This window comes from Salarias fasciatus, chromosome 13 (genome assembly GCF_902148845.1).
Source record: "Salarias fasciatus chromosome 13, fSalaFa1.1, whole genome shotgun sequence".
NCBI lineage: Eukaryota > Metazoa > Chordata > Actinopteri > Blenniiformes > Blenniidae > Salarias > Salarias fasciatus.
Window position 1 is genome coordinate 17,702,927 of NC_043757.1, and position 27,979 is coordinate 17,730,905.

Below are 27,979 nucleotides of genomic sequence, written 5' to 3' on the forward strand. Positions count from 1 at the left end.
TGCCAACATTGGTTTATGATGAATGAGTGGCAGGAACTCGTCATGAGGTTGGAAATAAACAAATTATACATGAAAGAAATACAAATGTATGGCAGAACAGCAGCATCTCAAGTACAGATATGATGTCAAGGGAGGATAAAATTCAGCGTAGGGAAGATGCTTCAGGAGGTCTTGGTGTTTCTTCTTCTCACCTGTATTGTGTGAGGCAGGGGTCTGCAAACATTTATGACCAAAAAAGCCATTTTTGTGACTTTCCGCCAAGTCAAGTTGGTCTGGAGCCACGGAACATATTTAACCTTCAAAATCAGGCTAATGCAGCTCATGAAGTTCCGTATATAGTTTTGATGCACATACAAAAACTTTATCTTATGATACATTTACGACATTTTAACTGCAGTTCAGAACAGTGAACATTTAACTTAGTTTTGTATCTGATTTTAACAGTTTTACCCCTCTTTTCTAACTTTTTTGTTGACAAACTTTGAAATTTTAGCTGTTTTAATAATTTTATCTCCTTTTAAGCAGTTTTCGTGCTTTTTTCAAACATATTTCATTTTCTTCTTTTAGAAGGTGTAGACATTTCAGGATTTTTTTAAACTATTCTACAATTTTCCCCCGTTTTTTTGTGGTTTTAGCTCTTTTTCCCAATTTCAATGTACTCTTTTTTTAAATCTTTTTCGAACAAAGAGTGACTAATCACTTTGAATAGTATTGTGTGTAATTATAATAAAAATACGCCAAATATTTATTCACATCTCATGTTGTAAAAGCTTTAAAAAGCTATTAAAAAGCTAATTAAAAGCTTATTCCTGAAGTGATGACGAGTGAAGCATCATGAAGTCAGGAACACAGCTGAACTTTAACCTCCTTGTAGGATTTCACGCGCAGACAGTGAAGTGACTCCTCCACAGTCTGGAGCGCATCTCGTCGAGTTATTGTGATTTAATGAGTGAACAGAAAGCTCACATGACACGAGCAGTCAGTGGGAGGTCCACCTGTGTGTCCCCGCCGCCTCCTCCTCCTCCTCCTCCTCCTCCTTCTCCTCCTCCTCCTCCTCTCGTTTCCCCTCCAGTGTGTAGAAAGCCTCTGGACGTCCCGCGCGCTCCGGTTCGCTCCAGACGCGCACCTGGATGAGCGCGTCTTTAGATGTCAGTCTCCGTCTTTTTTCTTTTTTTTTTTTTTTTTTTTTTAACAAGTGCACCGTCCCGCCGAGCATGAGCCGTCCCGCCCGGAGCCGGTAAGAGCAGCTCGCGGACATGTCTCACCCGCAGCGGCTCGTGCAGCTCTCCGCCGCCTCGCTCGCGGTGGTCTTCGGCCCGGACGACGAGAGTTTGCGCGCCTGCGGGGGGAAGTTCAACGCGAACGCCACGAGCGGTCAGGAGGTTTTTGCGGACTTCAAGGCGCAAAATCTGCGCAGTTTCTGGAACCGGAGGCTGGTGAAGGCCGTGGCTGAAGTGTACTTCCAGGGATGGATGGAAAACTTGGTGCTCTTCATTCATGGGAACGCGAACAACCTGGAGGTGCTGAGGGAAGCGTGGATGCGCAGAGCTCTGCGCTCACCCAAAGGATTTATCATCAAGGCTGTCGGTATGTAGCCATAAATATCATCAGGATCGAGTGTAATTGATGCAACACAGAAACCACAGAGTTTGCATGTGACAGGGTTCAGATCTGATCACAGAACATCAAATCAGTGGTAAGGAACTACAGAGTACTGTGTATTTTTTATTTGAGTGTGACGTTCCCTTCCTGTTGTCAGGTTTGAAAACATTTCTTGGATTTTACCACACATGCATCAAACTTGGTCATACAGTAAAGGCTCAACAACAGGCTATATCTCTATTCTTCCACATATACATACTTGGCAGAATTTTCATTTCTGCAGAACGTCCTTGAAAAACTGCAGGAATTAGTCAGCAGAGCAGATTTTGTTGTGAATAAAACTAGAAAATGAATATCTTCACTAGTTTAAACCCGTTGTCATCACTGTAAAAGCCACATTTACTTTAATCGTCTTTGTATAGGACTGTCTCTTTGTAATCGAATATGACCAATCTGACGTTAACAAAGTTCCATGTAATCACATGTAATTGCTCTCCTTCTCTGACTGATGTAAAGCAGCCCCGAAACAATGAGAATGGATAGCTTTTGTTTAGCTTTCCTCAGCATGATGTCATGGACTGTAAATGTTTGAGTGCATAGACACTTAAAGTAAATTTTGCATGGGCTTCAGATGTAGTGAAAACTGATTTTCAGTGCCACAATTAAAAAAAAAAAAAAAAAAAGATCTAAAAAGACTGAAAAAGTTCTGGGAAACATTGGTCTAAATGGCATGTTTTGCAAATCTTGCAGCATCAGGTTCTTTTCTTTGGTTGTTCCGAGTCCAAACAACACACACATGGACTCGGGGTTTGTGTTTGGTGCGGCCGCCTCGCCTCTGTTTGACAGTCTGTCTTTCCAGCGCCGTGTTTTGTCTGGATGTGCGCCTCGCCGCCGTCTACCTGCTTTGACTCCGCGCCGGCCCGTCAGATCTCCCAGACCGCGCGGTGTACGGACAAGTAAACGGAGGAATGTGGAGAGGAGGAAGAGACCACACAGAGGGAGACCCCGGGAGGGCGTGGATTGACGGAGAGGGGGGGTGGTGAGGGAAGAGGCGGACACGCCGTCCTGCTGTGAGACAGTTCCTGGCAATAAGCTTCCTTGCAGCACACAAACAAATACCATATGGGCCAGAGGTGATGCCGAGGTTATTATGATGCACAGCGCCGGTCCGGAGGCGTCAGTTTCTCCACAGTCCCCCTCTTTATGTTTGAGCTTCACACCAGCGGCTTGTAAGCAAACACGCCCTGTGTGTGTGTGTGTGTGTGTGTGTGTGTGTGTGTGTGTGTGTGTGTGTGTGTGTGTGGACACGTCGCTTACGTCCCCTCCTTTACAAATCCTTCACCTCACACCGCAGCAATTTGTATGGAAATCAGTGCTGGCGTGCTGTCAGAGGCTGCTTTACTGCCTTTCTCGCTGAGAATCGGTCAGCAGTGAATCACCGAGCGGCTGCCTGCAGACTCCAGGCCCTTCTCTGTTCCCCAGGATTAATGCCCCCCCACCCCCCCCCTGTTTCATGGCCAGTGAGGGACTGTGGAAGTCAGACTCCTAGATTAATATCAGACATGGACTCAAGGCCTTGACATTGTCCTGGTATAAATATGTCAGCTTGAAAACAGAAATTGTATGAGTTATAGGCTACAGTGAATTTCAAACAGCTCTATTTCCTTTCACAGGTCAGTACAAGGTTGAGCCGTAACTTTACCGCCGTGAGGAGATTTCTTAAAAGAAAGTAGGAGAGCTAATGAAGAGGAGACTCAAATCATACTAATCAGATGTGTTAAAATGGGTTACCAGTGTCCAATACTGAAGAGAGATGTGCAATAGATTCCCTAACAGAACACTCTTCATTGGTTTTGTCTGGTTATCGGTTGTCAGCCTGAGGTTAGACAGACTGATCTGTGTCACTCTCGTCTGGGCTTCCTCTGAAATGAAGGCGGTGGGGAGAGTTGAAGAGGAAGGGCGACAAACAGACGGGGCGAGGCGTTACTACGAACAGACTCAGCTGTTATCACTGTGAGATTGGGCCCCACCGGTCCTGAGCAATGAATGTCCGCACGCTGTTTCTTCTTCTTCTTCTTCTTCTTCTTTCACCATGAAATTATTTCTTCATCTAAGTTGTTTTCATCAGAGAGTCCCTCCACCAAGTAATTTCATTGGCCAGCCACCAGAGCAGAGCTGATTTCCATCTCTTGTTTGTTTGTTTTTTGCCAAATACACAGAAAATAACAGCTAAAAAAACACCAAAGCCCAATACCTACATGGTACACAATCACACGCAGAATCTGCTGCTATCATTCAGCCATGCTTAGTCCCAGTTTACTAAACTAATCCAGTGATGATCAACATGCTGTGTTTTTGGCCTTCTTACAATTGATTTACACAATCAGAAAAATTCTGAGTTCTGTCAAAACCACGACTCTTTATGAGGGAGCTGTTATGCTACGACTTTTTGTTTTTTAGAAACCTTTAAACAGAGATGAAGAGACCGCAGCTGGTTTGACCTGCAGACTCATATCCAAGCATTTTGACGTCGTCATTACGGAGTATGTTTTTCGGTCTTTACAATGAGCTGCTCAGTCCGTCTGTAGTTTAGGTTCTTTCCACTGAGCCTCTCCGGCTCTCGCCTTGAAACTGGACTCTTCGTAATGACTGCTCGCCGTCGCTGCATTATTTAGAGGCCCCGCAGCCTCTGCAGCGGCATGAGCGTGGATCCTTGAGCTGAAACATTTATGTGTGGACAGCTACCGGTGTAATGAGGTGTCCCGTGGCCCTCAGCCTCCGTGAAGTGTCCTCGTCCTCACTTTCATAGAAAGCTGCCCTGCGGTCACTGCGCTCTCCGAGCGGCGGGGCACGGCTGTGTTGACCTTTCCAAGCCGACTTTCTGTTATAAATGCTATGTTTCATTTACCTCGCCATACCGTGAGGTGGCGAAGCATTCCTGAGATGCTTCATTTACTCTTGAGATCATTTCCTGAGCCCGCAGCCCGGCGAGTCTCACTTCTGCTCTTTACCTTTTAACTTGAAAGTCTTGTGTTTTCACACAAAGGGGTGTCTCCTTTCAGGAGGGTGTTTTGTCAAAGTCTCCAAGCGCTCCACTAATGGCCGTAACTCTTCCAGATGTTGGCTTATTAACCATGACACCCCCTCGCGGGGCCTCGCCCGGTTGAAAAGGCCCACCCTGTCCTAACTAAGCAGCACAGGTCAGAGGTCATAACCTTCCTACTAACAAGCCACCTTCAGATCAATTAGCTCCAGAACACCACTTTTAAAGGGCAAACGGTGAACAACGCATCAATACAGTATCCAGGTGTTCCTCCCTCCTGGGTGGTTCTGCTTCTGTTTACAGCGGATTCTGGTCTTAAGGCAGCTTTGGTTATGTTTGCGCTCGTAGTGAGTCGAGTATTTATTCAAAGCGAGTTTCCATTTTTACTGTTTACTTTTAGTGCGTTATTTAGTTGGAAGGGTTAGAAGGCAGAGCTCCTCAACACAAAGGCATTTCTGATAGAAACAGAGTTTGGGATTTAAACATGGCTGCAGATGCGGGGCACTCGTCAGGCTTTTATCGTTCTCACAGCAGCTTCGTTACAGCTGGCTCAACAGTTTTAGTCTCAAAGTAACTAAACTTGTATGAACGTAGTGACCGTTTATAACCCCTTTTTTCAGTTGTCCTTAAAGCAATATTTATATTCAAAGTTTTCATAATCTATTATTTTACTGTCTGCAGTACGGCTTCATATCCAGGTTTTTTTTACTGACAACATTACTGAAGAGAGATTTTTCCCCCCCTTTAATTTCTAATAAAAGACACAAACAAGAGGAGCAGTGCTCCCAGGGGGATATTTGTGTGAGATTATTGTTGTATGAGGTCCCCACATGAATTATAGGTTAATTGAAGTGTGGTTTCCTTGAGACTAATGGTATGGCATTTAGGCTGTCAGGCAAAATATGTGGTGCTGTTTTTCAAGCTCCGCATCACGACATCGGTTCTGTGTGCAGAAAAACACAAGAAAACCTATTCAAGTGAAACCGTACACGGTTTTGTACTTGCCTAGCAGTGTGAATATTGTTGTGTCTGACTTTGGTGTTTGATGGATCAAAGTTAGACGTAACTTAATTTATATCTATAAATAAACGGTTGGGGTGGGATTTAAAGTAATGGAATGAAAAGGAGCCTGGGAGATTTATGTGGCACTCAAGGTTTCAAATTGTTCTTCAAATTGGAATACGATAATTGATCCGCTGTATCACTGCTGTAATCTTTTGCTCTGTGTTTTTCTCACCATTCCCTCGGCTCTTAAGAAAAAGTACAGTCCAGATCTCGTGAAACCCCGACCTCCGTTCTCTGTCGTGACCCTCCACATGTGTGAACGATCGTGCGCGTTGTGCGTGCAAGCCTCTCAGCAAGTCGTTTGTCAGACGTATCTGTTCCCGTAGAGCAGGAAGCTCACCCCCGGCAGGAATCGGGCGTACCGACCCAAACGCTGATTTCACCCGTAGCGCCGGCGTGGACCGGGGCCAACAGCAACAGTGGAGGAGGTTCTGCCTCATCCCTCAGCTGAGACGCGCTGTCAGCAGCCGTTCGGGCTTCATTCCCACGCGGCACTTATCTTCAGAGGACTCAGACAAATGGGCTGACACAGAAATCAGACGGTATTGCATTAAAAGCGGTATTACTATGACTCTCCGGTTCCCCGACAGGATGTTTTCTTTTACTTCATTGACCATTGATAAATGAAATGGTATGCTAACACTGATTCTTCAATAACAAAGTGTATTATTCTTATTCAGGAGTGAAAATAGAGCCACGGCAGAGCCGCACGCGGAGTGGTTGTAGGGAATTAAAAGCCATAGATCATATGGTCGATACTGGTTGGGAGCTCAGCTCTAAATATAGGGGTAATAAATACAGGACTCTGCTGCACCTTGAGCTTAGTTAAACAGGAGGAAATGGGTTGCATCTGCTACCAATAACTGCTATCACTCTTGATTAATGGTTTTGGACCTGCTGGAAACCCTGGCAGACTGGGCGTTCATAAGGCTTTGGTGGCTCGGTGTCAGGATGTCTGCGTCTCTGACCTTATCGGAGCTGCGCTTTGAGAGGAACAGAGGGACATTTCACACATCATTCAACGTCATCATCACTGATATGGCGAAAAAGCATTAATGCAAGTGCTGATAACGATACTCCAATAATGAATAAGGCAGGGCCTGTGAATGAGGCTTTATTCACACAAGAAAAACAGTTTTTATTCTTTGTCACTCTGGAGTTCTGAAAGAAACCCCTGAGTCTGAGCCATGAAAGAATCAGCTGCTGGTGAGAGATCACCAAACTGAGCCGTTTTGAGTTAGTCTTTTTTCAACAGACACTTCATCATAGATCAGTGACTCAGATGGTATTTTGAGGCACAGCCAAATGTATGAGCTCTACAGTGAGAACATATGAAGTAAGAAATGTAAATGTTTGGTATATAGTATTCTGTATCGGTACCGTACCTCATGTGATCATGTGCAATTAAAACAAAGTGTGTATGTTACAGCAGGACCTACAATCTGCAGTCCTGCTCTTGCATTCCTCATTGATGAAGTCCATTTACGTAGAGAAGGAAGCTAATCAGTCTGTTCAGAAGACATCTGGATAAAGATTTGTCTGTTTTTCTTGTCTGGACCAAAACAGATGTGGACTCACTGGGCCTTTAATCTTAATAAGATTTTATCTTTTCATCAGATCCTGGAGGAGAAGCAGTTACAGCATGACTCGGTGTTAGTTTGGACGTTATTTTGACTGTCCAGCCTTTTTCATTTCACTGAAAAGCTTTTCTACAAGGAAAACTTTGAATTTCAAGTATTTATTTTTCAATCCCTCACAACCAATAATTCTGAGTCCAGTTTTGAATCTAAGCTTTCCAAAGTTGTCACGCCTGGGTATTTTCCCAAAGGACGGAAAGTCAAGGTTTGTTAGCATGTAATCTTTTTCTTTTTGTCTTTACTGTAACTCCACTGTTCGCCTCAGAGGCTCGGCACCAATCTGTGACTGAAATGTTAAACACATCAGGTCTGGGCTGGAGTCAAGCTGAGCCGATCTAGTTACTCAGAAGATGGATAATGCAGGGATCTTACCAGAAATGCTAAAACACGAACACGGCGATGAAAGAACAAAGGGAAGGCGCTGTGGCACAGAAATGACTCTGGCTCTGACTGCGGATTAATGTCCACGCTCGTGAACACAGATGAGAAGCAGATCTCTTTGGGTGTTGCCCATTAACTCTGAGGAGGGTCGAGTGACGTCTGGTAGAATAATGTATAGTTGTTCTTAAGCTTGCATCATAATGTGGACTTTGGGCGTTTTCACTGCAAAATACGGTCGTGTCGTCCCTTATGTTGTTGTTGTTCCTCTGTTTCACATCTGGTCAGGTGTATTTAGTACTTCAGGACAGATTGATTGCTCACTAGTTGCGTTCCAGGTGTTTTTATGAGCTGAATTGCTTTGCAAACTGTTCCTGTTGTGAATCAGATGGTAAAAGCATTATTTTAAAGGCATTGCAGCACCAGGGACTTGCAACCAAGATCTGTGTGAGTGCAGAGGGTTTAAACTTGCTGAATGTCAGACTGTGAAGCTGAGTCACAGAACGTTATTGCTTTGTTGAAAACATACATTAAATGTCAGGGGGCTCTTTGGCAAAACCAGACTAGAAAATAGATACCCATACCGCCCCTGTGCTGCTGTTTCTGCTTTTTCTTTGGCTTTGTATTAAATGTGGCAGGTCGCTGCCACGGCGAAGGTCTCCATGGTGACAAACGTCAACAAAAAACGCACATGCCTCAGAAGTTTAGCTCATAAAACTTGTTCATCATGGTGACTTTTTTTTTCTTTTTTTTTTTTTTTTTACTTTTTGTCCGATCTATTCCTCAGCTGTTAACTTTCGGGCTTTCCTGATAAAAAAGTCAACGTTGCTGTGTTAATCCACCAACAATCCACAACATAACCCTAATTTAGCGTATTTTTTATCTACTCCCAGCTCAGCGCCTCGCTTAATATTTAAACACCTGCAGTCTGAGATCCTGAACCGCCAGTGGGGTCGGATTGAACATTCACCTGACGCTTAAAGTTTGGACCGAATTCCTGCTTTTGTTGCTGGGAAAGCTGAAAAAAAAAGGACGGTATTTTAGCCTTTACATTTCAGCCGATCATATCAAAGTCGGACAAGGTTGACTGAATAATTTGCATGTTCAGCAATCACAAAGTCGTCTTGAGTACAACAGCTGTTATTTACAGGAAACATTTAGATGTTTTTGTGTGTGCTTTGAGTGCAGTCGAGGTCTGCGCTGTCGGACTGGGAAAAGGTTTTGTTGCTGGGATATTTGAGCTGTGATTGCTCTCTGAAGGCATCTTTTCACTCGGTTTATTGAGCCTTTTCACAGCAACGCCCACGTTTGTGTGTCCTGTAGGGAGTGAAAGACAAACTCGTAAAGCACCCCTAAAATGTGTGATGCAGACACACACACACACGCACGCACACACACACACACATAGGAAGAGGAAGGTGGAGTCACAGATCCCTGCTGGTTGAAAATACCCAAAACAAAGGGAAGTGGTCTGAGACGCGAGGGGGAGTTAAAACATAAATTACAGCTGGCATCTCTTCCCATTACCTTAAATCTGACTGTATGAACGTTTGACATTGTCTCACCAGCGACTTAACTTCGTCTGCAGACTCACTCAAGCGTGCTCTTTGCAAGGTCTCGGTCTCGGGGAGACGGGGAGGGGGGGACTTTGCAGTTTGGGCCGGCCTCGGATTCATGTGGAATGCTAGGCAGTGTGTTCCTGATTAGGGGGAAAGAAGATTAGCCTGTTTGCTTACTGGGGCTTGGCAGATTAGATGATAGCAGGACGAGATAAGATAAAGTGTGTCTCCAGCCTGGCCATGGAGGAAGAGATTTTTTGCCCAAAAAGAAAAGAAAAAAAAGAAGAAGAAGAAGGAGCTAAATTTATTTGGAAGAAGTATGATGGTGAAAGGTCAAGAGTAAAGTCATGTGTTTTCATTTGCTTTAGTTTGTAGATGAGTAATCACTTGTTCGAAAATTCTGATTTGTCTTAAATAAATTAAACTATGAAAAGCTTCAACAAGTCTCAGTGCTCTGAAGTCCATCGAGCTAAACGCTTTCCCCAGCATGCTGAGGTTTTAGCAGGTTCATTGTTCCGTGCTCGCGTCTCCTCTTCAGCCAGCATGTGGCAACAGCATAAAAGTACAAAGCACATTGAAGCTGAAAGCAATGGGAATTTGAGAGTGTAGAATTGCAGTCATAAAACTACTGAGCAAACAGGTAACTTTCTTCTTTAGAGTCAAGCCATACAATACACTGTGGAAGCAACGACATTTGAATACTTTCTTGTGAAGTTAAGTAGTATTTGCAGGTATTTGCAGGTGACTTCAGTCTATATATATATATTTTAAATTATTTTTATGTTGTGTTTTACTATATGTCACAATTTTTCCTTTTTTAACATAAATGTCTATATGTTTCCATTTTCTTTTATTTTATTTTATCTTTATTGTTTTATTTTAATATAGAAGTATTTTACTGCTGGTTTAAATGGTCATTCCCCAAATCGTACACCAATGGTGATGAACTACTCATAAGATGCTTTTTGAAGTTGTCGTAATAAACTTCAGGAACTGTTAGAAATGTCCTCCTCGTGGGTAACTTCTACTGTCAAAGCCTGTACTTGTTCTTTCTACGTCATTGCATGCTTCTGCCACTTCTGCCTCTTCTGCTGGTGGCCTGAAATATCCCTCCAGTGCAGGCACCAGAGGAGAGGTCAGAGAGTTCACCTGAAGTCTGCAGATTGTTAAGATGTTTCACTCTGAACCTCGGCTGGGTCGCGGTTTAAAGTCAGTGTTCTAATCAGCATTTTAAAGAGCGCCTCTGTTTCCTCACTGTGTTCCAGTTTAGACTAGAATAAGTTCTTCCACGTTTCCTCTCATCAAGAGGTGATTACAGTTTCAGAGAAATGAGGATCATTGGGGAGTTGTGCTTGTTATAAACTTATCTTTAAATATCTTTAAAATTTAAAACAGATTTGATTAGAATGTTTGCACCTTCTCTTCATTCAGCTAAATCAAAACCTGAGCTATATTCTGCATTAATGCTTACAGCGTGTCTACGGTGTGCATGGACGCTTTCGTCCCAGGGACTGAAGCTAATGCAGTGATATTTGAAATGGGACTCAGGCGGCTCTGTAGCCTGCAAACAGCCATGTGAATACATGTGGTGTTGATCAGCGCAGCCAGAAGGATCTCGTCACAGACAGAGCAGAGAGGATTTCTGTCAATCATGGCTGCAGTGGGAACAGTTTTATCCTCCAGGCATCATTTGATTCTCACATGGGTTCTTTATGAAATGGGAAGAAAGTCACTTATAGTCTATATTATTAAAATAAAAGATCCGGCTTGCTATTTAAAAAAAAAACACAATGGTCTTTGTAGTCCAAGGACTTCTAATCCAAATCAGAGGACTGATCATTCACTGAGGTTTCAGTTGCATGTTTATGCCCGTGACTGTCGGTCACAGGTTAATATTTTCCATTATTATTGTACTGCCTAATCAGATTGGGCTTTTTATTTAGCTGATGCGAGTGATGTGTGTAAAGTTTACTGTGTCGCAGATCCACATCTGGCATTTGAAGCAAACAGAGGGTTACTACCATAACCACACCGGGACAAAGCAACACGGCCGCCAAGCTGCCAACTCCCAGCTCGCTCTCCAGTTCTGGCTCTCTCACTCCGCTCACCTCTCATCACACGCCAAACTCCCTCAAACACAGATGCTTCCAGGATGTCTTGAAGATGAATGAAGCTCGGTAGAGACAAGACAGAATGTGTGTGTGAATGAAAGGGAGTCAGGAGGGAAGGAGTGGCTGTAAGGAGAGGCAATAAAGATGGATGAGTTCACGTACCTGGTGTCAACCATAAAGAATAATGGACGGGTTATAAAACAGTTAGAGGAGAGCGTGAAGGCAGGATGGAGACGAGTGCCAGCACTGATGAGTAGAGTTTATAAAACAGCGGTAAGATCTATTTGGTTTAGAGATGTTGGTATGGTGTGACAGATCTGAGCTAGAGGAAAGGGGGTGAGTTAACTCACTTTTTGCAAGGGAGAGGCCTCCATTCTAGGGTCTTGGTGGGAGCAGAATGCTGGGGGTGGAGGAGGGTCCTGACCCCTCAGTCCGTGACTGAATAATGGAATTCCTGGAGTTGTTCGCATGCAATATGATAGAAGTGGATCGGTAACTTATAGAATAACTAAAATAGTCCCGACCCTTACTGAGCGTGAAGATTCATGACACAGATATAAATGTCAGGTTTTGGATAATGGAACAGTGTAAATAGAAAGTTTGTATAACTGCCCAACTTTTAGCTTGAGGAAAATGGAGCCTATTCCAGCTAACATTTGGTGAAAGGCAAGAAATAAAGTGGACAGATCACCTGTCTGCCACAGGTCTTTCACATGCTACACTCTACCTCCCCTCGTACTCAGCTGCCCAACAAATATTCCTGAATTCTTTGCATCTCTGACACTTTTTGCCATTACTTTATATGATTTAAACAACATTAATCAATAGTATTCACACACATGGCTGATCTCCTGCTCTCTTTAACTTGTGGTGACACAAGTTTGAATTGCGAGCTGCTGTTTTCCACCTCATGTCTTTGTGGCACGGAGTTCCGTTGCCATGGCACCCAGCCGGCATTCGTGCTGCTTATGACAAAGGGTGTAATGTCGACGGCTCGGGCTAAGATTACAAGAACACAGAGGTCCGATCTCCCTGGAGAGAAGATGGTTACAGCAGTGAACTTCCCTGACGGTCACGCCTGCTAATGTTAAACTCAATAAACGCTGATCCTTATTTGGCCCCATTCTTCTATAAAATCGACTTTTTCTCACACATAACAGCTTCAGGTGCTTTTTGTCCTGTCCACACCTACGATGTTGGTGTTTGTTCGTCAGCGCTGCCATTCGAGAGTGGCATGTGTTAAATGTGTCTGAATATACGGTACTTGTGTTTTGCAGCTCCTGAAGAGGACAGATCACGTTAGCAGGTGTCTGACCGGATATTCCTCCCATCGACCAGGACAGAGCCAACCATCCAACAAATTACCTCTGTGACGAAGACATTAATGATTTGCTCTCTGCCCCTCTGACCCCATCACATCCACCATGGCATTGTGACTGCCATGTTTCTGAGTAGTTGCTATGTGGACAGGCCATAAAACATTCCTACGAGAAGCAAAGAACAATGAAAAGCTAAGTCAGCAGCACTAATTCACTGCCCGGGGCGGCCATTATTGAGATATCCGTTCTGGGAGTTAGTCAGCTTAATGTCTTGAAAAGAAAGCAAGCTTCTTCTCCTTCTGAAACAATCTTTTAGGACCAGTTTTACAAAAAAAAGGACTTCTGTCTGGGAAACTTCTGAACGTGTTGGAGCTCAGTGGACAGACAATTCTGACTGATATATTCTTCACTGATAATATTTTCAGTTTAACTGCAATGCTAAATATTTGCAGTGTTTATTAAGCATTGTAAATAACACATTACCGCTGCTGAACGTATTAATTACACTCATAAAGAACCTGCGATTAACTTTACAACCCTTGAATAAATGTGGGATTATCCCCATTAGACCAATTTTAAGAAACTTATTTTCAGTTTACAGTCGCTAGTAAAAAGAACTGTCACTTTCAACTGACTGGTATTAGTCAATTTAAGTATCTTGCAGAAAACTGCTGTGTAAGTTTACATACAGTATGCGTTGATGTAGAACAGATGACATTTAAGAATATAGAATATTTTATGTCTACCAATGTGAAAAATTGAGGTGTCTCAAACAAGCCTGTCTGATTTTACATGCTTCTTATCAACCACAACCGTATCGCTCGGCCTGTGCACGGCGTACATGTGTGTTCTGTCATGCTTGACCGTGGCAGGTATGTGATTAGTTGTTTATTTTACCCGCTCTGGACATAAGTGGTTCAAGTGTGAGGGTTGTAAATGTTTAGTTTACATCAAGTCTGTGTTTGGCAGTGTTTTCACTGAACGTCCCGGGGCTGGAGGGAGAATCGCTCACAGGGTGACACATGTTCAACACAAGTCTGAACTCACACATTCATGCACAAAGCCATGCCGTAAAATTTGACTGGGAATTTGAAATCCTGCAAAGAAAAAGGTTTATGTCAATAAGAACAAGCTGTAGCTGTGTTTGATTAAGTGTGTGTGTGTGGCAGTTTTACTCCAAAGTTTAAATCCACGTTGCATTTTGTGAGCGATTATGTTTTATAGCTAAACTTCTAATTAGGACTCTGATGTTATGTTGCTCATTAACTAAACCAATTTGCCAGTCTCGTGGTTAAGGTTACCACTGTGAACTCGTCTCTAGCGTTTATTAGGCGGGATTAGGTCGGAGTATCTCTAAACTAAATAAGATACAAACTGCACGTTACTATAAGTGAAAGGCTGCATGGTGACTTGGATCAAGTGGTGTAAAGTACGAATAGACACCAAGTGAAAGTGATTTTTCTTGAAGTGAATAGCAATAAAAGCCAGTATGAGGGTTGTCTGTATATTACTGTATATCGAGACAGTCATGAAATACAAAATCTGTGAGAACAAGTCAGGAATGTATGGAGATGGACATCTGTTTCCAGTATTCACATAAAAAATGAACATTGAATTTTCAAACCACAGATAAAAAAATATGTTCATTTTATTGCTACATCCTCTCTATTGACCAAAACATCCCTCCGATGTAATAAATAGATAAATAAATATCATCTAGAAATGTAGACTTAAAGATAGATGCCAGCTGTTACTCTGTTGTAGTTTCACCATAGAGGTAAAAGTGACTCTATTTGATTAATCCACTTGCAGTTGTACCCTAATAACACACTGACGCAATCTGAGACTTTTGTGTGACTAAGTGCTTTTTGTGTTTATTCTTTCAAGAAGCTCAGTCAGTAGGCTTGGACGTTATGTCTTCATGATGCTATAATCTTAACTCTCATCTTGCGTTGCCCTTTTCCCAGCGCAAAAACATTCCCATTTGCCTGAAGGAATATAACCAAAGCATGTTGCTTCCATTAGGTTTCCTTCTTGAGTGAAACTCATGCTGTTTATTTCTGATAGTGAAAAGAAATGCTTTCATAAATGCCTGTGGGCTTTAAAGGCAGCGTAGTTTTATGATCTGAAGGCTCTGCGGCTCCTGTGTAATGGCCTCTCTCAGTTTGTTTGCATGTGTAGGACGGTCAGTCAGCAGTGCAATGACGATGTGGAGTGTATAGACACAGAATGAGTTTCATATTATTCTACAGATACTTATTTCCACGAGTGTTTCTGACCTTTTTTTCCTCATTCTCTTCCACTTTTAGAAATGTGTTTATCTAAGCAAAGCCCTCAGACATGCAGGGCTGTGTGATATGAGGGGGGCCAGGATATGCGATCTGCCCAGCAGGCAGACCTGTGGTCATTTCTGTGGGGGTAATGGAATTCTGTGGTCTGTCCCAGTACCGATGCAGTTTCAAAAGCAGTCCGGCATGGTTCATATAACTCACATAAATAGACCACCACGGTCATGATTTAAAGGGTGGTTAGCACAGGAATGTCAACTGCAGTACTTTGACTTGTTTTCACTGCCAACTTCAGTCAAGAGAGCGACCTCTCTGTCCCAGGTGTGTTTATACCTCCTCCCACTGGCCAACCTGTCTAACCCAATTTTTTTTTTTCCACTTTGGTTTTTCAGGTGACCTGTCTCCGGTGCAGATGTCTCCCGTCCCTCAGTCCCAGTTCATCCCCTTGGCAGAGGTGTTGTGCTCGGTCATCTCAGATATGAATTCATCTCAAATCACTGTCAACCAGGAAGCACTTATCAATTACATGAGCAAAGCCCATCCAGGTAATCCAAAACACATTGCTTCTGCTTGCTTGTTAGAGAAATAGCTTGAAATGTTTGCAAACATGCTTGCTTTTGGTTGAAAGTTTGACAGGGAGATGGATAGCACTCAGACGTCATCTGTCCTTTTATTTGCTGAAAGCATAAATACCTGGAAAAGGAGCAAAACAGCTGCCTTGATTCAGTCAGACTATTTCCTGGCCTGAATATAACAGCTTCAGTGAAATAGTGCGTTATATATTTCACTCTCTACTTTTTCTGTCTTTTCAGGGATAACTATCCCAACTCAGGACATCCTCTACAACGCTCTTGGGACTTTGATCAAAGAGCGCAAGATTTACCACACGGGCGAAGGGTACTTCATCGTTACGCCTCAGACCTATTTCATCACCAACAACATGGTCCGAGAAAAGAGCTGGTGGACCTCCGGTTCAGCAGACGACCCGCCTTTGCCTCCTCCAATCACCTACCTACTGAGCAACGATGTCTGTGTTGAGGCCAATCAGACAGTCCCAGTTGCCCACTGCATGTCCTGCAGCTGCTTCGGTCCTCTCCAAATGTCCACCAACATCGCTTCCACTACTGTCGCCACCACCGTCCCTCCCTCCACCGTCCCAGACCAGCACTCTCTCTCCGTTTCTGTAAGTGAATGCACAGGAAAGAGCCTGAAGTGGCCACGACCATCAGACCACAAACCCACATTTCAGCATCAGTCCACCTCCACTGCCGCAGACTGTCAGGCAAGTGAGATCAGTAAAACTACCGGCACCACTAATGCCACGGGTCGGAAGGAAAAAGACAAACCAGGAAGAAAGTTTGGTCTCAATTTGTTCAGGAGGAATGGAGTCAAAAAGGAAAAACCGAAGAAGGAATATGCAACATTTTCCGGCCAGTTTCCCCCAGAGGAGTGGCCAGTAAGAGACGAAGACGACTTGAACAACTTACCCCGCGACCTTGAGCATGCTATAATCAAACGCATCAACCCTGAACTGACCGTAGACAACCTGACACGACACACGGTCCTTATGAAGAAGTTAGAGGAGAGAAAAGAGAGAACAACGGACAAAGTGTTGGACATTGTTCTGAATAAAGATGATAAGGGAGTTGACAAGGGAATGTCTACCGAGTTACTCGCATATTCAAAACCAAGGCATCATCATTCGTCCAAAGCGGGAGGAGGGAAAAGATCAGCTCAGAAGGCCTCTCGCAGCAAAAGGAAGGCACACTCATCCAGAGAGAAGCAGAGAGAAAGAGAGAAGGAGGGAATGAAGAGCAAGGGCCCAGTATGTGTAGACGCTCATCTTGACGGGGAGGATTTGATCCCGACTCGGCTCAAGGTGGATACCCCTGTTGATGAACCAGATCGAGTAAAAGAAGTTGAAGCTGTTGAGGAAAAATCTCTTTATAAGAAACGCATTGAAAACCCTTTCCAGATCCATCCAGTCAAAGAAGCTGAGATCACAAGTCCCACCACCAGAGAACTTAGGAGACAAGAGGGGAAAGAGGATAAGCCTCTTGGACTGAGCAAGAAGGAACGGTCGACTCACCGCTCCAAGTCATGGGACCCACATCGGGCCAAAACGGTCGTAACAGACGGAGAGAGCGCTGTGAAGTTTCCACCGTGTGGGAATGGCTATGACTACACCCACGAGAGGGACTTTGCCGTCGATGGGCTTCTTCAACCAGATGTAAAGCCCAACAGAGAGCTGCCTCTGGATTACAGCTCAGCCTACCCTCAGAGCAGTACGCTCCGGATAGACGACAAAGTCCGACACCAGAGAGGGGGAAATGGCAGGGAGAGCTGGGAGCGAGACAGGCCTTTTGAGGATGTGCAGAAGTACAACAATGTGCCACACCACGGCAGTCAGAATATAACCGACGATCGTGCCAACATGCAGCAGTACTCCAATGCTAATACAGTTCTCCCTACCAATCTCTATGAGTCTGTCATGAACCAGTCACATGAACCAAATCTGCCCCGGTCCAAACCGTCTTTACAGCGGAAACATTCTCTCAGGCTCTCCAACACTCAAAGGGATGACAGTCAGAGGCCTGATGGGCTCTATGGAGCAGTAACCACGCAGGAGCAGCAGGAGGTAAAAACTGCACCCATCAATAACAGAGTACAGGATGGCATGAGCCAGGGAGAAATGATGGAACTGATGTCCGACAGCACTCCTTTGATAACAGACGCTGACGGCTTTACAGAGGATGACTACAGGTTTTATCAGAGAGCGGCTGAGCAAGAGGATGACGATGTCTGCAGCTCCTTGTGTCTCAATGACGAGATTATTGATGCCCCAATTGACTATCGAACAGGTTCTCCGGAATATCTCGGCCACCAGCTGGATTACCAGAACCATCAATCAGATCTGCAATTTCAGGGACCTCTTAGTCACTATTACAAGTCAGGCTTTAACCAACCACAAGTCACCTTAATTGAAGATTTAGCGACCAACACAGTGAACAATCGAATTCCCCCTCCAACCCAGAGAGAAATGTCCCTCAGCTCCATGAAGTCAGAAGACAAAAGCTGGAAAGTCCATCATCACCATCAGACGACTAAATCAACAAACAGCCAGTTTGAAACAAGCCCAAGACAAGGTGCATCCATTAAGGAAGAAAGGCATCTTGAGGGAAATCTTGATTTGGACTCCTCGGACATGTGTGAAGCTGCAGACAGCAGCATCTTCGATTACTGTCAGACCAGTGAGGTGGAGTCCGACACTGAAACCGTCCGCAAGTCAGCTGACGAGGGCGATGGCGAGTCTGCTCGCTGGGCAGCCGAGGTGGAAGTCGTTCAAGAGGATGGGTTTGATGAAAAGGCCGTTCCACAGACCCACAGGGCCGTTTTAAGTATGCCCAGTGCCACCAGAGGAGCAGAGGCTGGGGAGTCGGTGGAACTGGGAGAGAACCAGAGCATCACAGGAGACAGTGGGATAGATTCTCCACGGTGAGTAATTAATGTTTAATGTTTTCTATTTCATATTGGCTCGCTTTGAGGCCTTCTGAAATCAAAACATACTTCTGAATATTTTGCTCCTCTGACCAACAAGGCTTCATCAGTTCCATGTATCACATGACCTGCTGGACCGACAGCTTGCACAGATAAAGCTTCCTCACCTTTGCGCCCAAAATCACTTTTTACCAGTTTTCACACCTCGTGCTTTATCTGGACCTGTGTGAGCCCATGCCTGACTGTGTCCCCTTTACATGTCTGGAGGGGCTTTGGTCAAAATAAACACAGCACCGACGTTAGTTAACCTCAAGGTTATGTGTTTGCAGTTGGCCTTACTCCCATGTTGGCTTTTTCCCCCTTCTTTATCATTTAAAGTAAATTGCAATAAAGCTGAATAAACATTTTGTGACCAATGGCAGTGCCCAGTGTTTGGACAGAAGGCAGTCATTACTGATAATTGTATGTAATTGCTGTGCAACACTTAAATGCTTATAATCAAAGAGGAAGAAAAGACTTGGTCTCTGACACTGAACTCACTGTGTGCCCCGATCTGGAGGTAGAAAGATGTTAACTCATGTGATGCATTTCGCCCCGACAGGACCCGAGTGAGCCTGGCCTCCAGCAACACCGTCATTCTCGAAGGCCTGAAGAGAAGAGGATTTTTACAGAACTTGGAGAAACTGCATTCTAAGAGCAGCGCCATTCGCCCACAGAGTTCACTGCTGCAGCTCACGCCCGTCATGAATGTATAAATATTGTTTTATCTTTCCACACAGATCAGCATGGAGAAGCTGAAACCAGGTGCTTAAATCTTCAACTGTTACAGTCTCTGCAAATCACAAAGATGTCAGTTCACACTGTGTATCTTTTAATTATCGTTCTAATACTGACTGCAGCGTCTATGTACAGATGTACAATATGTATATTTTTCTTTTACAAAATCATTTCAAAATGAATATACCACATTTTATCCATTCATAGACTATTACTGTGTTAAATGTTTGAAAAATTTTATATGATCAAAATGTACAGGTGTCTGTTTTTGCAAACCTCACAGGGATAAAATGTTCACAACAGGAATAACATCTCGTTTTTTTTGTTCTCATGTAGCAGATACCACAATAAAACTTTGTCAATTAATCAAGAACTTTCTTCTCCTTTTTACCATCAAGTTAAATGTAGTCCTAGCAACAGTAGCACTAGTAGTTTAGTAAAATCTACCCACAAGGACATATAATTTATAATTTCGAGGTTTAGGGTCACAGTTCAGGAATCTTGCCTCATGGTGAGAATATCCCTGATTTCAGTGAAAGCACAAATGAATCACAGTTTGAGTGCTCCTTTTCATTACAGTTGAAATCAGTCTTAATGTTGTGGATTTGCACAGTGATCGACCCATCCTCGACATCCCTCGATCCAACCACGGACAGGTTACACAGAGACGTTCACAAACTCACCCCGAGGCAGCAGTTTCTACCCATTCAACTTAATACACACGTGGGGATACTGGGGGAAAAAAAATTGATCTCCACCTCTTAGTTCAAGTGTTTTCCCTCACCTATGCGAACCAGAGCATCTCTCCGTACCCAGAGGGCCGATGACCCCTCGTCTCCAAAACAGCTGGATCCTAAGCTTGAATGAAGTCGACCAACTGTGAAGGAATGTAAGCCAGAGTAGGTTGCGCAAGTGTGGGAGATGAAGTGTTTGTTCTATAACCCAGGTCGCTGGCGGCTCCCAGGAGCTTCACCCACAGATTCAATTACACTTTAAAAACAGGGGCAGCTCTTCCTCCTGCAGGGTGACACAGTTTGAGACTAAAGCGTTTCAGCTGCAGGTCCTGCTGAGAAAGATTCACAACATTCAAGAGTAAAAGAGTGACACCGTGTGGACAAACCTCGGTAGTACACTTAGTTTAAAGTTTGATCACGCTCAAATCTTCACTTGGAGCTAACTTCACAAACCTTTAATATTCAAGATAATCTTAATGATCCATTGACTGTACACCAGATGAGAGTCAACAACCTTTATTTGTCCATATATGTGCCACTCAGAAACTGGGAAGAGGTGTTACAGGATTTGCCCTTAAGAGAAGTCTATATGGATCTTTTACATTTTTTTCCCTCAACATTGAGGCCATTGACAAAAGTGAAGGGGAAAAACAAATAGACAATATGGTCGTAACAGTGTAAACACATGGTAATATACATGAAAATAAAAAAACAAAATAAAGGGTATCAGTGACAACAAATTAAAATGTCGGGTAAGTTAGTATGAATAAGAACAAAAGACTCCTGAAAACCCCTAACTTTTTTTTTTTTTCCTCAAATAACAGCTCGGCATACATTTCTACATAGCATGCAATAAGGCACCTATCTAACACAAGGAAGTAACCTATGCTACAGATTGAAGCACAATTGTTATCCAAATAAAAAGAAAATATTGCTCACCCAAATGTTCACTCTCATAAAAGCTGTTTCTCTCTCATTCCCTTTCATAGAACCCAAGCCATGTCTAAAAAAATACATCAGTTTGTAAAAGATATTTTACACGGAACAGTAAGTCGAGCATCGTCTGTCAGGTATCCGAAAGATCTGGTAAAAGTGAGGATCCTCCTCATGTAGTTTTTAAGAATAAACAACTTCGGTCTTCGTTTTTTTTTTTTAAAGCAAATTGCGACAGCGTCAACAGGAACAGTAGTTCCTTACGTACTCTGCACCCAGTGTTTGATTTAGACAAAGGATTAAAGTGTGAAGTTGCATTTCATGTACATTTGGGCTGGAAAAACCACGCTGCAAATAATTAGGACACAGTTTATGTCAGATGCTACCCAACAGATTTTTATTCTCTAGTTTGCAGTTTTTATGGCTAAATTGCATGTCATTGGAGACTCGGGGTGTCAGCCAGTATTGCTCTCTGTACAGTCTATGCAACAGTGCTAAACCCAACGTAGACATACAAAAAAAAAACAGCCTCATAAATATACAAGACGGCTCATGTCTACGGGAGCCCAATTTCAATAACAAGCTGCATGAGAATGTCTGCAACAGATTTCATCTCCAAAACTTAAATCAAAGTCAAAGGAAAAACAAGGCGGAGACAAAGTGGATCTTACTATCAAAAATGTCATCTTTTGGAACAGCACACTAGTCACCTATACATATATATATAAAAGAAAATCAGTATTTACATTGTTTTTTTTTTATATTTTCTTCACATATGGTTATTTGGGTGAAAAAGAAATAACTATTCAAACTGAGAATGTTCTAGTTCACCAATTGTGTTGGTAGCGTTGAATAAGGTTGCAGCTGAAAAGCATGTGAGCCCACCTGAAATCCTCTCCCCCCTCCCGTGACAATGTCATCATATATCACTCCAATCAGTTTTTTTTTCCTTTGAAAGTGTTGAAAAGAAGTCCTGAAGCACGTGAAATGACTCCTTCACACTCCGTTATTACACGCGCTCTAAACTGAAGCACAAAGCCCTGGGTTCAGCTCTCAATTACAGGCTGCACAGTCTCTTCAGGCCGAGCAGAGTTTCCTTTCAAAGACGGGTGTGTTTCTGTCCGTTTCGGCTCCTCCGCTTCAAAACAGTCATGTGCTGACCTGACCACTTGTCTGCAGAAGCTGGCTTGATGTCTCCTGTGTTGTGGCGATGTTGGCGTGGGGACTATTGGTGGAAGAAAAACAGGGGCTTGGTTAGCAGGGATGTGTGCACTTGCAATGTGATCGCCTATGTATGTGTGTGTGTGTGTGCGTGCGTGTGTGTGTGGGGAGAGGGCGCTCACTGATCTACGTGAATCCTATGATGTCTGGAGAGGGACGATGAATGGTTAAAGCCTTTTCCACACTGGTTGCACCTGTAGGGTTTCTCAACGGACAGGATGCGCTGTTTGGGGAAGGCGTTGTTGGGGAACACCTTCGGCGAGGGGATGGTGGTGTACTCCTGCGGCTGGGGGGGCTGTGGCTCTGGCGTCTGCGGCGGCTGCTTGTTCTCCAGGTGAATCCTCTGATGCCTGGCGAGCGAGGAGGAGTGATTGAATCTCTTGCCGCAGTGACCGCAGGTGTAGCTCTTGCCCTCCGAGTGGACTCTTTGGTGCCGCGACAGGGAGGAGGAATGATTGAAGCCCTTCTCGCAGTGGTGGCACATGTACGGCTTGTCTCCCTGCTGGTGCACTCGCTGCTTCGGGGGAGTGCCAAACGTCAAAGTTTTCCCAGGCTGAGGTGGAGAAAACACGGGGTTCTGCAGGTGGGTCTTGTGGTGGCGGGAGAGCGAAGAGGAGTGGTTGAAGCCCTTGTTGCAATGTCTGCAGGTGTAGGGCTTTCCTCCGGCGTGGACCTGCTGGTGCTTCTTAAGGTGGCGCTTACGGACAAAGCTCTTCCTGCACATGTTGCACTTGTATGGCTTCTCGCCAGAATGGATCCTCTGGTGCTCCCTCAGAGTGGCGGCGGCGGCAAAACACTTGCCGCACTGCGTACACTGGTGGGGTTTCTCTCCGAGCACGGCCGCGGCGTGGGTCTTCTGGTGCTGCTTCAGGTTCGAGGTCGTGGCGAAGCCTTTGCCGCACTGGCCACAGGTATACGGCTTCTCTCGGGCGTGGACTTCCTGGTGCTTTTTCAGATGCCTCCTGCGCACAAAGCTCTTCCTGCACTGAGTGCACTTGTAGGGCTTGTCCTCTGAATGCATCTTCATGTGTTCTCTCAGAGTGATGGCGGCCGCAAAGCTCTTGCCACACTCCGAGCATCTGTGGGGCTTGTCCGGCAAATGAATCATCTGATGGGATTTAAGGCTGAAGGCATCAATGACATCTTTGCCCATGATCTCGACTCCCGGGGGGACGTAGGGCTTCTCTTTCATGTGAATCTTCATGTGCTGCTTGAGGCTGGCCTCGACGGCGAAGCTCTCGCCACAGTGCACGCAGATGTACGGGTTGAGGTCCTTGTGGATCTCAAAGTGTTGGTGAAGATCGGCTATGCTGCCAAAGATCTCCCCGCACTCGTTGCACTGCAGGCCGTGGGCCTCGTGGATGATCACGCCGTTCTCAGACTCGACGGTCAACTCCCCGCCATGGTCGGACTCCACCTTCACCACATGCTCGCTCTCCGTCTTGAGCAGCACCTCTCCCAGCAGCGTCTCGGTCCCCGTGGTCTTGATCTCTGCCGCTGTGAAACAGTGCATGTCACCGTGTTCCACTTTAATGTAATCGTGGTCCGTCTCTGCTACAATGGCGTCCACGCAGGCCACAGCCCCGAGGTCCGTCCCCAGCCCCTGGATCTTTAAGTCTGAGCCGTGGATCTCCAGCTCAAGTCCGCGCTTCTCCTCCGTCATGATCTCAGTTTCTGCTCCATAGTGTAGGTCGACATGGCTGTGGGCTATGACACACTCCGACCCAAGTGTGTCAAGGCCGGGTGTGTCACATTCAGTCTCTGACTCCGCCATGAGAACACACTCCAGCCCTACGACCTCCGTTTTCTTGCCGGACGAGAACCTCAAAGAAGAATCGGGTAATTTGGAGCGTTGTTTTTGCGCGGCAGCTCGCTGGTGCTCTTGTCAGCAAGCAGACCTGAAAACAATAAAGATTAAGAATAAAAAAAGATGAATATCTACAAAACCATTTTAATTTCAATGCTGTGTTCAACTTAACTGTCTGGCCTAATGTTACTTTAGGGAAAAAAAAGCTAATAGAATGGTCAGTGACAGAGCAGCATTTCAACTCAGGTACTTATCAGATCTTGTTAAAATTACAAAGCCAGGAGGAAAAAAAATGTTGTCTCAAACAAAAAGAAAAAAAAAACTGAATAAATGAATGAAAACTATTTGTATGTTGACTCACAGCTCTTGAATGCCTACCTGCATGTGACTAAACGGAGCAGCACATTGCCAATGTTTATAGAATTGCACATATAATTTCAGTGTGACTATATATAATTATATAACTAAATAACCTGACAGCTGTATTTTTGTGTGCTTGTTTACAAGAAGATATAACATAAAAACAAATCAAACATGTTTTCAGAACATTTTTAGACTGATGACTCCCTTACAAACCTACAAATGTGGACGTGTCCTTGAGCAGGACACTAAACTCCAAAGAGCCTCCCTGAGGAAGACAAGCTCTCACAGGGCTGCTCTGCTGCTGGAGTGTGTAACTAGTTACTGGTAAACAACTGTATTAAACACCCAGGAGATGTCTATTTATGGTCTAATGAATGGCGATGAAGGCTACTCCTAATACTAAATCAGACCCAGTGTTTCTAAATACACATAGTAAAGGTTTCATCTTGATTCACACAATCATTTATTGAAATTTTAACTTTAAGAGTAAGTTGGAAATATAACCTTCCCGAGAGAGTGGTTTTCCCACGAGAAAGGTGAATAATGCACTGAGCTGATGGTGTATTAGGTCAACAACTGATCAGCTGAACAAAGACATGATTTATGGTTAGAATGAAAAACTGTCAATTACTCTACTGTACATCCACAGCCCTAATATTTTTTTTTGCCAAATTGTGCCTGAAAAAAAGATTGAGGTTGATGGAGAAGTATAATGGTGACGAACTGTGATCCACGCCAGAAAGTTTAAATCATTTTACACAAAACTGGGAGTGACTATTTCGTCCAAGAAGTATTTGTAGCATTACTTAGCAGGCTAAGTGTTGGATGTGCTAGCCACGACGAGCTTCAGCGCATAAGCTAACAGTATTGGTGAAATCAAAGTGGACCTCTACATGATCGAGCCCTCTATTCTTCACTTAATCCCTCAGCCTCGGCCCAGGAGGCCTACACGGCTCTCCGACTGACGCAGCAACACTCCGGATTGTCAAAACCAACATCTAAACAAAGTGGGACATTTAATAAGCCATGTTTTGTCTTTAAACACCCCATCGCCAGCTGCTAGCTGCTGATAACGGCTACAAATAGCCTCCGTAGCCGCTAGTTAGCTGGCTACGGTCGATGGGGGACTGGTTAACGAGAAAACAGCATTGTGTTAGCCGCTAATGCGTTCGCGATTTAGCCCGCTAACTAGCTTCACGGTAAACACCAACGAGTCCGGAATCGTTTTGAGAACTTCAAAACTCACCGAATACTTACACGAAGATCAGTGTTGGGATCGAGTAAATTCGCGTAATTTATGTACACGATCGACGCGGAAATTCTCCCTGTGCGAGCATTAACAGGCCATCTTGTTGTGCCACACCAGCACTTCCAGCTAGCCAACACTACATGTCGCCTAAGATGGCTGCCGCAAGCTAACGTCAGCTACCAGAGCTTCCGCCATTCCAAACACACTTAAAACGGAATATTGGAACGAGCCGATTTATGCACGGCCGGGTGTGTGTATATAAGTGAGGGGACAACAAAAAACAAGTTCAAATGTTAATTGTCGCCAACGCATCAGGCGATATTGGGGGCTAACGTCAAGTTAGCGAGCTAAGAACCACACCGCAACTGAAGTCTGTCTCAGATTGGTGGGGCGGCTGAGGGGAAAGTTAGGGGAAATGTTCGCAGCTTTTACAACGATATCAAGCCACGCATTTTCCTACTTTCCCCAAAAGTTCCACATCATTAAGCTGCTTCAATGTTAAACTTTCTACTGGACAGCTTTGATCTACATGTGACAAGTGTAAACTTAGTGGCACCTGGGTAGGATTGGGTAAACACTGTGTTAACAACACCAACATGTCAAATTTCTGCATTTCCATCTGCAGATCGAGGTGTCCTAAAATATAATTGTCTTCTAAAGTATGTTGTTTTTCGGGTGTAATTTACGTGATAAGAGTGGTAGAGTAACATCCCAAATGCAACTACAACTAATGTTGTGCAACAAATGGCACCCTTCTACACAATGATCGGGTAGCGCTGCGTTTAAAGCAGCCTCCGGGTTAGAATTTTAAACTTTTGACAGTAAATCTGAATTTTTTTGAAGTTTTTCCCTCAACAGCTGTAGCTTGGAAACCAATGCGAGTCTAACTTCAGCATCCGGGAGTTGGCTAGCTGAAACAAAGATGGCTAATCGTGAAAGCCCGGGAAATGACGGCTTTTACTTACATAAGTACACCCCTGGAAGACTAATCAAACGACATGTGCTGTGTGAAATGTAACAACTGGGCATACTATTTGCCAACCGGCCGTTTACTGTGCTACCTGGGAGGAGCAGGAGGCTCTTGGCTACAGCCCTGAAGCCCTCCTCTACTGCGGCAGCACCAAACCGCACTCACCGCCTCCATGGCGGCCTTGCTGCTGCCGTTAGCAGCTACCCAGTCCTGCAGGCTACATAGCCACGACGGCCAAGCTAACAAGCGAGCTAATCCAGTTTGCTAGCGCAGCTAAAAGCCTCCCCGTCTACAGTTTGGCTGTTCCAACAGCGGAGCGGAAGCTTTGTCGAAAACACCCCATCCGACCACGTTAAAGCTGCCTCTGCATGCAGGGACAAAGATACACCAACACACACCAAATTGACAGCACGTCTCCCAAAATAGTGCGTTACTCGCCCCTTACAGCACTGCTGTGATCATCTGCTCCTCCAGCTGGACATAATGTTACGAGCAGAGGGAGTCAGGCCTGTATTTTTCCATCACAAAGTTGGGGAGACGCCACATACACAATCCGCACGCAGACCACACACTACAATATGTGCCATTATCCCGAGCTGAGCCTGTGTGTGGACAGAGACACAGAGGAGATGGAACATCACTTGTAAACGCACACACCCACCTTATTGTCCTTTTACTGTGTGAAAGCTGAAGAGACGAGAGAAAAGAGGGAGATCTCCGTAATGACGAGAGATTTGCAAAGCTGTAGTGAGCCTCGGCAAACTGCTCCTGAGCGTGAGTCTGAGTGTGTTTCTCTCCCTGCTCTGTGTGCGTGAGTGTGCGTGCGCGTGTGTGTGTGGTGTGTGTGCAGCTCGCGCCACAGCTCATCTGGCGCCAACGTCCGACCACCGACGCAAACGCTGATGTTCCCAACGCAGCTCTGAATCCACTGACGCCCCCTGCAGGCTCGGAGGGTAACAACATCCATCTAGCCCTGAGAGCTTCTGTAAGGAATGCTGATAGAAGTGATTCCATGATCTCAATCCAAAATAAAAATTTACAGACAAGCATTTTTCCATCCATCCATCCATCCATCCATCCATCCATCAATCCATCCATCCATCCATCTTCAGTAGTCCTTCAGAAAATTAACCGCAATGTCATGTAACCTCAGCCTCACTAATCCTATCAAAATACACATCTTTTATGTGTGTGTATGTGTGCGTGTGCACGCATGTTTACATCAATATAATTTGATTTGATTGTTCATTCATTCATTCATTTTCTATCGCTTCTCCCTTTTGGGGATTGTGTGATTGTGTTTTTCTGAATTCCCTCTGCAGTACATTGAATGACCTTTCATTTGTTTGTAAGGTGCAGTATTGAAAAATAGTCACTCGTTACCCTGAGCTGTACAACAATTTTCACTCCCATATTGCCCAAACT

The 27,979-nt window shown here is 44.5% G+C and overlaps 2 protein-coding genes across 5 annotated transcripts; one reads left to right on the forward strand and one right to left on the reverse strand.

Moving 5' to 3' along the window:
- The first annotated feature begins 1,207 nt into the window (after positions 1 to 1,207).
- Positions 1,208 to 19,523, forward strand: stox1 (storkhead box 1). Its single transcript, XM_030107290.1, has 4 exons — positions 1,208 to 1,587; positions 15,395 to 15,547; positions 15,815 to 18,497; positions 19,102 to 19,523. Exons 1-4 carry the CDS (start codon positions 1,257 to 1,259, stop codon positions 19,253 to 19,255), a joined length of 3,321 nt encoding a protein of 1,106 aa, XP_029963150.1. The 5' UTR covers positions 1,208 to 1,256; the 3' UTR covers positions 19,256 to 19,523.
- A 988-nt stretch (positions 19,524 to 20,511) lies between these two features.
- Positions 20,512 to 27,411, reverse strand: LOC115398984 (zinc finger protein 883). Of its 4 annotated transcripts, none has more exons than XM_030106071.1 (3): positions 27,216 to 27,411; positions 22,288 to 24,063; positions 20,512 to 22,169 (listed from the first exon to the last, which is right to left on the reverse strand). In XM_030106071.1, exons 2-3 carry the CDS (start codon positions 23,937 to 23,939, stop codon positions 22,094 to 22,096), a joined length of 1,728 nt encoding a protein of 575 aa, XP_029961931.1. In that variant the 5' UTR covers positions 23,940 to 24,063; positions 27,216 to 27,411; the 3' UTR covers positions 20,512 to 22,093. The 4 variants fall into 4 exon arrangements, with proteins under 4 accessions (XP_029961931.1, XP_029961934.1, XP_029961933.1 ...); XM_030106074.1 differs by lacking the exon at positions 27,216 to 27,411 and adding an exon at positions 26,550 to 26,572; XM_030106073.1 differs by lacking the exon at positions 27,216 to 27,411 and adding an exon at positions 25,593 to 25,743.
- Between the last annotated feature and the right edge of the window lie 568 nt (positions 27,412 to 27,979).